We start from the raw sequence: 12,577 nt of genomic DNA on the forward strand, positions 1-12,577 counted from the left end.
CCACCCATAGGACCAGAAACCTTGTGCATTCATTTTATGATTGGCACGTAACGATTGGAGCAATCTTCTCTGCAGGGTGTCTGAAAGGAGAGTGGTGATGGGCATCTCATTTAGGACTTCTAGCTTTCTACTTGTAGTTAACAAGTTGCGTAATGCCCAAATATGAGAACCATACAAAAGTCAGATTTGTGCTCAGATTACCCCTTGTGATGAATCCCTCAGTTAAGTAGCTTGCCGATCCCCTTTCCCACATTGCATGAAAGAACTTTCTTGACAACTGTGCCAATGTCTCTAACATCACGTCTTTTACATTCTTACATCTTTCACACTGACACTTCGTAATTGAAGCTCTCTTCATCCCCTAACCTCATTTCCCCCACCCCCCCCCCCTTTTTAAATTACATTAGCTCACAGCCTCCTTGGAAAAACCTAGGACCTCAACCTCTCTGCTGCTTTCCACTCTTGCTTGTCTATGCTCTATCTCCCTACATGTTAAACTCCTCACAAAGAAGATACCAACGAGACCCTTCCAAGCACTTCAAACAATTGCCAATGCATAGCCCTCAACAAACTTTGTACTTTACACTTACCAAACACAAAAAGCAATGATGATATTCATTGACCAGCCTAACTCTATACACTATACCTTCACTGACTTCAACACATCTGTCTGCGCCATGGTCAAACCAAAACCCAGCAATTACTGACGAACATCCTGTTTCACGAAACAGAAGACATGCTACCTCATATTTTAACAGAGGGCCATGCCCCACTAGCAGCATCTTCGTCCACAAAGCAAAGTCATACCACATCAAGACCATCACTAAGACCACTGAATAATGCTTTGCTTTCATGATCAAACACTACTTGATCTTTACTTCCACAATTGGCCCCTCCTCTTTCTTTTAAAAATCAACCATCATTAGCCACTTTTTATGTTGTAAGCATTGACTTTTTGAACCCTCTCAACGCCACAACCAATGTTCTAACACACTGTTTCTCCTCATAAAGCACCTTGCAACCTCTCTCCATGGAGCACCCAGTGCACATTCTGACCTCCCTCAAATCAGTCTTATAAAACAATACCATACTTAAGCCTTCCTTATCAAATCTCTCTCTGCCTGACTTTTCATTATCTAAACTTGAACAGCACCTCCCTTTGCACTAGATCATTTGGAACTTCCCCGAAAATAACTGCCCAACTTTTCCTCCTATTAAAGAAAAAAACTCACCTCACAACCTTGATAAAGTCACTGCTGAATCACTGACCTCTCTTTCCTCAGATGTTTCATAGGCATTGGCGCTTTTGCATCAAGATCACATTGAACTCCCAACTCAGAAACATGCACAGGTCAAACCCCTCACTCACACATTGATAAGCACTACACAGCATTGGCTTTGCCTACCTCAACAGCCCATCTCCTCTAACAAACCTTCCAGATGCCTCCGCTCGGCCGGAGTTCTACTAGCACACATCCCATGTATATGCAGGTAACCAGATCCAGAAGTCGGCCTTCACCTAACTTACTCCTATAGCATGCAACAAACTATCTCTACACATCAGAGCTTTCTACTCACTCATTGAGTTCCACAGGAAGCTGAGCACCTGGCTTTTTTAATTGAGCTCATCTGCCCTTGGCAAGGCTAGACTCACACCTGTTCAGTCGGGATACCCTCCAGCATAATAGTGAGCTGTACAAATAAACATAACATAGCCTCTTTCATTCCTATCTGTCAATTACATTTCTCCTGCAGCATATAAACCACCACAATCCAGGCTGTTGACAATGCCCTAAAGATCGGACAAAGAATATTCCTGCTTTCTGGTCCTCTTTATACCATTTGTGCATTGTGAAACAGTTCATTATCAAATCGTACTCACCCTTCTTTCCCCTGGCACGAGTATCACTCAAATATAACTCCTGTTTTGCAACATTCTAGCTCCAGGCAACAACTCTTCTGACTCTTCGCCTCACTCTGGAAAATATAGAGCAACCCCAGATTCCATCCTTGCCCTAATGAACTTCAACATGGGCAAGGAACTCCTGGTGGTCTTGCTTGCAAAACAGGATAGCACCCTTCATCAGTATATTGATGGCACATGCAGTAGTCTCTGCATTGGATTTGCATTGCTTGGAACACATTAGTTTCTGAGTGTCATTATGCTATTTCAAAGGCGAATCAATCAAAACTGAATTCAACTTAATAAACAGCAGTGGACACCGACCGTAAACCAGATATTATTTTGATAATATGCTGGTGCTTGGCTTTACCCACACTATTCCACTGATGTCATATCCTGGACTTTTACATCTGTCCTTGCCTTTCATACAAAGATCATGCAATTTGAATGCCCAGATAGATTGGTATTACCTACTTGCTCCTCCATTAAAGAATCAATTCACATCTTTCCATTCTGTAGTACACTTTGCAACAGTGATGGAGGCAGCACTATGTTCACAGGACTGCTTTGTTCCACGCTCATCCCCATACCTGAAGGCCAAAGCCAGCGACAAAGGCACTATTCAGTTCTATGGTAAAAACAAGCCAAATAATTCTATATCCAGGGTGTACTGAGATGAAAAACAAGAATATGAGTGCTCTCTATTGACCTAGGTGAGCAAAAGTGCATGCAGCTTTCCAAAAATGGTTAAAAGGAAGGTTCAGTGCAGACTGGGACAAAATGTAAACGGAATCACGAAAATACATGTGGAAAAAAAAAGTGTGTGTGTGTGTATATATATATATATATATATATATATATATATATATATATATATATATATATTCTATAACCCATCACAAATACTAAAGATCTTTACAGGATGTTTCAGTCCTCGGAGTTTTGCGGAATGTCTGTACACCCATTCTCCTTACCCATTTGAGCTCAGTGTGACTTCTCTGAACCGAAGTGTGTTAAATGTGATCTTGTCTTAAAAACATGAGGTAATGTTTTAAATTTGTGTCTCATTTCTTTTTCGGATAGATTGTCCTCGCTGACTGGACCAGAAACCACTGAAGAACTTCAGCAATCAATGTCCGAAATGGCAACCTATAAAGTGGTTTTACTGCGACATGGGGAAGGTGCCTGGACAGTAGAAAACCGGTTCTGTAGCTGGGTGGATCAGAGGCTGAGCATTGAAGGCATGGATGAAGCTCGAGCCTGTGGTAAACATTTGAAGGCTTTGGGTTTTGAGTTTGATCTTGTGTTCACCTCAGTCTTAACCAGATCCATTCAGACTGCCTGGTTGATTTTAGAAGAGATGGGACAAGAATGGATTCCCATACATAGCTCTTGGAGACTAAATGAGAGGCACTATGGAGCACTAATTGGCCTCAACAGAGCAGAGATGGCATTGAATCATGGCGAGGAGCAGGTGAAGATATGGCGGAGAAGTTATGATGTTACTCCTCCCCCCATAGATGAATCCCATCCTTACTATCAGGAGATCTACACGGATCGCCGGTACAGTTGTTGTGATGTGCGGAAGGAGGACCTCCCCAAGTCTGAAAGCTTGAAAGATGTACATGAAAGGCTATTACCATATTGGAACAAAGAAATGGTACCTGAACTCAAAAGAGGCAAACAAATTCTTATTTCTGCTCATGGAAACAGTGCAAGGGCACTTCTAAAGCATTTGCAAGGTATTCTTGTTTTAATTGTATTATAGTATTTCTATGGTATCTTCTACATATATGTGGGGCCCTGAAGCACTTAGCACATGAGAGCAGGCTGTGTTGTGTAGGTGTGTGGTAGAAAGTGTTTCCTCTTTGCTTTGAGCCTTTGTTGGAAGTGTTTTCATGCCATGCATGAGAACCACTGAGGTGTGGCTAAGGGAGAAAATGCTTATCGGTCGGTGTGATAGGTGAGGAAGTAAGAGATAAAAAAGAAATGTTATTTATTTTTTATTTTTTTATTATTTCAGGAGTCCAATTTCATATGCTGGCTGTAGCAGATCATCATCCACTCTTAGGTTATACCAGTCTGTCCATCTAAACAGTTTAGCCAGTCTTTTCCTGTTTCCTACAGCTTCATATTCCTCGTATATTTATTTTGTACTATGTTGGGAGTTTTTTTATTTGTGGCCATCCATAATATACTATCTGCAAAATGTCTGCTGTGATGGCCCTCACATTTCTGTATTGCATTTCTGCCATCTCCGTGCTATAGTTCATCTTTGCTAATTGTGCCCCAGACTCTATTTACTCCCTTCACTGCTCCTGAATGATGTTTCAGTGCCTGTAATAATGTAATGCAGGCATGCAGGGAGTCTTCCAGTGCCGCCTGCAAATGCCTAATGGTGCAGTAGCATGCTCTCTGTGCTCAACAAAGAGCCCGAACTACAGAATGCCGAATCCAACTGCCATATATGTGGCAGATCCATTTAGCTGAGTCAGGAGACTTCCTGCTTGTTTTGTAACAAATTAACTTTGTGATCATGATTTTGTATGTCTTCGACCTTGGTGCTTCTGTTTGCTTAGATAATGGAAGCAGACATGTTCATGAAGGAAACATGCTTGATGACTATTAGGTATAACTAACATTGCGGTTAGCATTGGCGTTGTCTCCTTGAGTGGTCCTTCTGTTTAGTTAGTTACCTTAGATATGGAGAGCCACAGATATGAAAACACTAGTCCTGTGATCATCTTAAAATTTGTGGAAGACGTAGGTAGCCCTAATATTTAATTGTAAACAAGGCTGGACTTTCTTCAGGCAAACAGAAGTGCAAGACTAATATCTAAATTGACCTTTTTCAAGGGAAACCATTCTACTGTTTTTCATTTAGCGGATTAACTTTAGGAATTTATATTTGCAAAGTGAAAATCTGTCCCACCTTTGTGGAATATTGGTACATAAATCTATGCAAGTCACATAATATACTAGTGTGCTATGATTCCGTTATACACAATGGGTAGCCATTAAAGTAACTGTCCAGTACAAAGACAAAAGTTTGTTGATGACGTATGTTGATGGAAGAGAACAGTCTCCAAAAGTAAGGGTTCTGGAATCTTCCTTTGTTTGTTTGATGTTTTCGTGGGTTCTAAATCATAGTGTTACTTTATTCACTAAATGACTCTTTTAAATGCACCAGGCACACTCCTTGAAAGTAAGCCTTGATGGAATTAGGATACGCTTGGGGAATCCAGAGCTTTTACATTTCATCTAAATTCATAGCTATGACTTCTTTCACTTCCACTGTTTTGCTTTTATAAAGGTCACAAAAGTTATTACTGCTGGAGCATTTCAGGTATGCTGAACACGAGGTCCACACATTTTTTCACCCTAGCTGGAGGTAATGTTAGGCATCAAACTCAATCAACAATTTACCTTTACAGTGTGCCCATTTGGCCACACAAGGAACTCCCCAGTCTAGAATAAAGTTTTATTTCAAACTCATACGTAAGTTAACGTAGGTTATTCCCAAACCAAGACTGTAAAGATGCAGAATCACCATAGGTTGGCCTAGGCGACAAAGAAGTTAAACTCATTAACATCAAAAAGGCTAAGCATTCTATGAGGGTGACACAAAACATCAACCGATAATCTGGTGCTCAGAGGCACTGGCTGTCCAACTCTTCTGAGCATGAAGGCAGTTTAAAACTCATCTAGGTTAGCTAGCTAAGAAAAAAAGGAAATCCCTTAGAATTTGCAAGTCATTAGTTTATATGTGCTGGTCTACAACTCATGGGAACAAAAAAGCAAAAAGAAAATAAATGAAAAAAATAATTAAAAAAATATATCTGGGGCAAAATGAGTCTAACTAAGGTTGGTAAAAAGTAAGTAAAAGGGGAAGGTCAAGAGTCTTCCCATTGTCATAAGAATTCTGAGTCTCAGCTCTTCATTGGGGCAATCGTGGTAAGGGCAGCAAAGTCTGTACCTCTCAGAGTCCATAGGAAGAGTCCTCCGAATCCAACTGGGGATGATAAATTAAAGCCCAAAGTGAATGATGATTTGGCCATCAATAGCGTGACGTATCAAAAGGTTTCATTGTCCAATCATAGTACATCATACGACAGGTATCCGCAACCTCAAGACATGTTCCCGGGATCACTGTGGGAAAGGCATCCACCTTTGCTCTCCTGTACAACTTTGCAATAATTTGGAATGTCAAGTGAATCTTCACATTCTCTAGTCCTTGTGCTCTTGTTCAAGGTTACTTCTCAGGCTCTGTATGGGTGAAGCAATAACATATCTAGTTTCAAAACAACACATCATGGGAACAACATCTGAAAGGAAATGACATGTTCGCAAAAGAAGAAAACTGCTGTCTCACACTTTTGCAGGACTAAGTCCTAGCACATGAATATAGCTAAACTAAGGAAATTAGAATTAAATTGCACTCAAATTTCAATGACAATAGACTTGTTAATGCACATCAGTAAGTGTGACAGAAGTACAATTTTCAACATTAGCATATAACATTTAAAGCATTATTTTAAAGACGTTCATCATCATTTCAGTAAATACTAGTTTCTAACATCATAAGGAATCATCTGAAACCAAAATAAATTCTTAATCCGTTAATTAAATGTAAATACCACATTCCTAATTTGTCAGTTTATAGTGAATGCACCTTAATAATGTCTCTCAGTGTCCCCCTTAACAATTGGCTTGTTATGAACCTACACAGCAAAGTTTCACTGTGTTCACATTCAGGTCAACATTGTGAAATCCTTCAAACCCATAAAACCAAAACTGAGGGCCATGAATCAGAAATATGTGTTGGTATTCCTGGTAAAGCTGTGTATTATCAACGTTGGGAGGTTACATCTCTTTGCTAGACTGGGGAAGATCTTGAAATAGTTAGAGTTGGACAATAGGTCGAACAAGGGATTAGAGTGTGATGGAAATTGGGGAATGCAGAGGAGGTTTTGTTGTGGGCTAGGCCCACAAGAAAGAGTCAGAGAATTGCAGCTTCTTTTAAAGTCCAGCAAGGGTACTAGTAAGTGATGACAGAACTCTAGCAGCCTAAGGTAATGAATGATAATGAAACTTTGAGACGCTGGCAAGCTCTGTAATGAAAGAAGAATTAGAAACAAACATAAACACCTCCAACATGAAGAAAAGAATAGAATGCTCAGCATTTTCTTAAAGTGCATTAAGGTGTGGGATTGGAGGAAGAAATGCATATCCTGGGCTGGAGGACTGGCTATTAGGCAGTCCATGCAGAATGCCATCATAAGGGTAGCTTTGTAGTGATGGGACTCTTTGGTGGGACTTGTTAAATTTGAACACAATATATTAATTTAGGGTTAATGTTAGGCATGATCCTGGGCTGCACACTGCCTAACTTGCATAGGGTGTGCTGCAGTTGGTCTCTAGAAATGTGCTTCTGCTGATCAACATAGACTAGTAAGAAATAGAAGCACTTTCGTGAATGATGGCTGCATTGTGCGCCCGACTCAGTGTTTAAAGTCCCACAGAACAGTAGCATTGTTCAAAGGTGGGGCATTGACTGACCGGCTGTATTCGAAAACTGATCCTGTGGTCCACTGGCCTGTACATGGTCCTACACTGCTGTACTGACCGAGAATATACTAGTGCATTTGGGGTTGGTTTCCCAAGTTTCTTGGGGAGTTACTGGATTGGTGCCTGACACCAGGGAACAGCCTAAGGGAGGGGGTTGAAACTCTACTCTAGTGACGAATGATCGCAGAAGTGAAGTCTGAACTATCAAAATGAACACCTGCCTAAAAAATAGGTAGGAATTCCCCAATGAAGTTGGGAAAATGAAACAAAGAAATAGATTTATAACTTAACTAAAATGGGTTGTGCATTGATACTGGTGACCTGTAATGTTGGGGGCCTCATTCGTGGTCCAAAAATATATATAAGTTCTTTGTACTCGAAAAGATAGGGAAAAGAATCACAATGCTCCAAGAGACAAATTGAATGCAGGAAATAAAAAAAATGTGGAGGAAGTGGAAAGGGAAGATTTATTCAGCAAAGAATTGAACTTTTGCAAGGGGAGTGCTCACTTCGGTGGCTGCAGGAGTTCCATTAAAAATGAAGGAGTTAAAGTCTGATGTGGCAGGAAAGTATCAACTTGGGCGGGATGAATAATATTTTTCTGCTTAAGGTATATGCTCCCAAGTATGACAAAAGTGTTTTGTGTTAGAGATAGTGCTGCACTATGTGGATATTTAGTTAGAGTGGACAAGAAATATAAATTGCGTATTTATTGGTCAGACACCGCTAAGCCCAGAATGGTTTGCTCTTGAAAGAAAATTATAAACAAACATGAAGTGGTGAACACATGGAGAAAACAACCCCGACTTACAAACTATATTCCTGTTATTTGACTTGTGTGGCATTGCCAATATGTTGTATTATGTATTTTTTAGGCGAGACTTACTACAAATCTATGGAATCAGTATTCCTGGCAAGATACTCATGGAATCCCTTCCCGCTGGTTCTGATATACACTGGGGTGCACTGTTTGCCCATTCAAAGTAGAAGGGCTGGCTGATGGGGAGTTTGCAGATTGGTTAAGGGATGCCATCATTATAATACTATGATCATAAATGGGGCCACAGCCACAATACTAGCAGGGCATACAGGGAGTGCAGAATTATTAGGCAAATTAGTATTTTGACCACATCATCCTCTTTATGCATGTTGTCTTACTCCAAGCTCTATAGGCTCGAAAGCCTACTACCAATTAAGCATGTTAGGTGATGTGCATCTCTGTAATGAGAAGGGGTGTGGTCTAATGACATCAACACCCTATATCAGGTGTGCATAATTATTAGGCAACTTCCTTTCCTTTGGCAAAATGGGTCAAAAGAAGGACTTGACAGGCTCAGAAAAGTCAAAAATAGTGAGATATCTTGCAGAGGGATGCAGCACTCTTAAAATTGCAAAGCTTCTGAAGCATGATCATCGAACAATCAAGCGTTTCATTCAAAATAGTCAACAGGGTCGCAAGAAGCGTGTGGAAAAACCAAGGCGCAAAATAACTGCCCATGAACTGAGAAAAGTCAAGCGTGCAGCTGCCACGATGCCACTTGCCACCAGTTTGGCCATATTTCAGAGCTGCAACATCACTGGAGTGCCCAAAAGCACAAGGTGTGCAATACTCAGAGACATGGCCAAGGTAAGAAAGGCTGAAAGACGACCACCACTGAACAAGACACACAAGCTGAAACGTCAAGACTGGGCCAAGAAATATCTCAAGACTGATTTTTCTAAGGTTTTATGGACTGATGAAATGAGAGTGAGTCTTGATGGGCCAGATGGATGGGCCCGTGGCTGGATTGGTAAAGGGCAGAGAGCTCCAGTCCGACTCAGATGCCAGCAAGGTGGAGGTGGAGTACTGGTTTGGGCTGGTATCATCAAAGATGAGCTTGTGGGGCCTTTTCGGGTTGAGGATGGAGTCAAGCTCAACTCACAGTCCTACTGCCAGTTCCTGGAAGACACCTTCTTCAAGCAGTGGTACAGGAAGAAGTCTGCATCCTTCAAGAAAAACATGGTTTTCATGCAGGACAATGCTCCATCACACGCGTCCAAGTACTCCACAGCGTGGCTGGCAAGAAAGGGTATAAAAGAAGGAAATCTAATGACATGGCCTCCTTGTTCACCTGATCTGAACCCCATTGAGAACCTGTGGTCCATCATCAAATGTGAGATTTACAAGGAGGGAAAACAGTACACCTCTCTGAACAGTGTCTGGGAGGCTGTGGTTGCTGCTGCACGCAATGTTGATGGTGAACAGATCAAACCACTGACAGAATCCATGGATGGCAGGCTTTTGAGTGTCCTTGCAAAGAAAGGTGGCTATATTGGTCACTGATTTGTTTTTGTTTTGTTTTTGAATGTCAGAAATGTATATTTGTGAATGTTGAGATGTTATATTGGTTTCACTGGTAATAATAAATAATTGAAATGGGTATATATTTTTTTTTTGTTAAGTTGCCTAATAATTATGCACAGTAATAGTCACCTGCACACACAGATATCCCCCTAACATAGCTAAAACTAAAAACAAACTAAAAACTACTTCCAAAAATATTCAGCTTTGATATTAATTAGTTTTTTGGGTTCATTGAGAACATGGTTGTTGTTCAATAATAAAATTAATCCTCAAAAATACAACTTGCCTAATAATTCTGCACTCCCTGTATTAATGGGAGGTATATAAGGTTGTACTTAGTGAAGTACGTCTGGGTAAATTAAATGGTACCTGTTAACGGCTAAAATGTAAATTAAAGGATCAAAAAAAGATATGGCAGAACTAGAGAGAGGACCTGCAATACTACACCATGAAAATGACAGACATAGTGACCTGAAGAGAAACCTAGGATACAATTGGGACATGTTAGATAAAAAAATAGATTGTGTGTGTGTGTGTGTGTGTGTGTGTGTGTGTGTGTGTGTGTGTGTGTGTGTGTGTATGTATGTATATATATATATATATATATATATTTCACTTAAACAAAGGTTACATGGATGTTGTTATAGTTAGGTTTTAAACTTACACACACAAAACCATAGCAATTCAGCAGTTATAGTTATGGTTATTCCACATAACTATAACTCCTGCCATGCACAGTTTTCTTCTCAATAATTTTACTGCAAATTTTACAGTTATATTATCAATAATGTCATAGATCTTCGGCCGTGCGTGGCGGTGGTTGGGAGCAGGGCCTGACCTCTGCAGCCAGACCCTGCACCCTACCTCCTATATGCTTTCTGCTGTGTGCGGTAGCTGTTGGCTGGACAATCTGGCCTACGGTCAAACCCCTGTAAGCACTAACCACGCATGTCTGAGTTGGCTGCAGGCCCTGACCTGCAGCCGGGCCCTGAAGTCAGGCCCTGCTGGCTACCCCCTATAACCACCCAACCTTGCACCATGCACTGCCATAGGCCATGTGCAGCGTGGGTTGGCCGCAGGGCCTGGCAGGGAACCAAGATCTGCGGCCTACCCCCTATAACCACCCAACCCCACGTCACACATGAAGTGCTTCTTTATTTGGTGGAGATGTGATCATATTCCTGTGCATCAAGAATGTGTCTCCAAAATCAGTGGGAAACATGCTCTGGGGGCCTTTTAGTATGCTCCCTATCACCCTGGGAAAGGGCGAGAAGATGTTCCATATCACTAATGTATATGGGGCAAAGCCAAAAGGGCGGGGCTTCCAAAGGATTTTACATACTTTGTAATTTTTAAAAGGGAGAGCACAATCTCTGGGCTCAGCAGTAGATCACACGAAAGAATCCACTTGTCACAGTCACTACATGAGATATTGTACTCAAAAGAGCAAGGATGCCGACAACTCCATCAAGGATTACAGATAACTTTTCAAGGTGAAAATGCAGAGAAAACACTCTTGTTTGCTTTGGCCATGTGCTAGAAGTTAGGAAAAGTAGTACTTTACCAAAGTGGATCTTCAGCATCGGCACCTGCTTTGTTTGTTTATATCTGTAACTGCTTCCCATGTAGGTTTAGTTTATGTCAAATTAGTGTTGTGCCAGAATCGGTCCTGCCCCCTATTAGTACAAGAAGAGGCCACTGATTGTGTGAAACGTCTACCCAACTAGAGTAGAAAAGAAAAAAAGAAAAAATAACTTGGCTACTACTAAGAGGCCTTCTGTAGTAAAATTGGGGGTAAAAATGCAAATCATACAAAAATTAATTGGACCAAGAATAGATCATCAATCTGCCATGCATGGTGAACAATTTGAGGAGCTCAGCATGGGGCAAATCCACGGCCTTTGCTTTACTTATTCTTAACGCAAAAAATATGAAGTCAAAGATTGTGCATATTTAGCTGCTTGCTGCTGGAACTTTCTCATCCTCTAGGTTCATTACCAGCAGGATGTCATAAGGTTTGTAAATAACATTTTTAAATCGTATTTAGCAAATGTCATGCGGACGGTGTTCTGTGTTTACTTGGCATAATTAGATACTTCTAAAATTAATTGGCAAGAAGGTATTTTGCAAGAAGAGCAGGGTATCTAACCACGGAATATGCAGAGCAACTGCAACCTTTCTGGACACTGAAGATCCCAGTGTGCCACTTGCCGTGCTGTGCCCACCTTCTTCTGTCTGAGTCAGCCAGTTTTGCCATGAAATACTTGAAAACAGATCTGCTGTTTCACTGTGTCTTCCACATTTTCCTTGAAATTAAAATAGTCAAATTACCCCTTTTGATATCCAGTGGGTACAATTCAAGTAAAGTAGGTTGAGACTGCCAGAGTGACATGATCTGGTCTGAAAGGCTATGTGTGGAGTGATAGCAGGAGGGACAAGGATGGTGTTTGCACCGCAAACTTGGTGCAAAGTCAAATCTCTGCAAAGTCCTCTGTGATGGAACTTTATTTCGAACTGAGACTAAAAGCATAAATACAGCAATATATCAATGGCCATGAAACGGAACCTGGCCCACAGGAATGAGAGAAAAGGGTATTGTTGCAAACCTTGAAGGTTCATTAGCTGTTATAACCTCAAATGGAATCAATTAGGCATAAATCTATAGTCCACTGAAAACAGCATGAATGAATATAATATAATCAATTCAAATCGGTAAAAACAAGTCCACGTATTTAAGACAGCATATGAAAAGTAAGATCAAA

The 12,577-nt window shown here is 40.9% G+C and overlaps 1 protein-coding gene across 2 annotated transcripts in view; it reads left to right on the forward strand.

Annotated features, from left to right (window-relative positions):
- BPGM (bisphosphoglycerate mutase) overlaps positions 1–12,577 on the forward strand; it is a 143,460-nt gene that overhangs the window by 33,126 nt on the left and 97,757 nt on the right. For both annotated transcript variants that reach the window (XM_069228447.1, XM_069228448.1), the window contains one exon: positions 2,987–3,645. In XM_069228447.1, the coding sequence (XP_069084548.1) occupies positions 3,036–3,645 (610 nt within the window). In that variant the 5' untranslated portion in view covers positions 2,987–3,035. The remainder of the gene's footprint in view (positions 1–2,986; positions 3,646–12,577) is intronic.

Source organism: Pleurodeles waltl, chromosome 4_1, assembly GCF_031143425.1.
Source record: "Pleurodeles waltl isolate 20211129_DDA chromosome 4_1, aPleWal1.hap1.20221129, whole genome shotgun sequence".
In the NCBI taxonomy this organism is placed as follows: Eukaryota; Metazoa; Chordata; class Amphibia; order Caudata; family Salamandridae; genus Pleurodeles; species Pleurodeles waltl.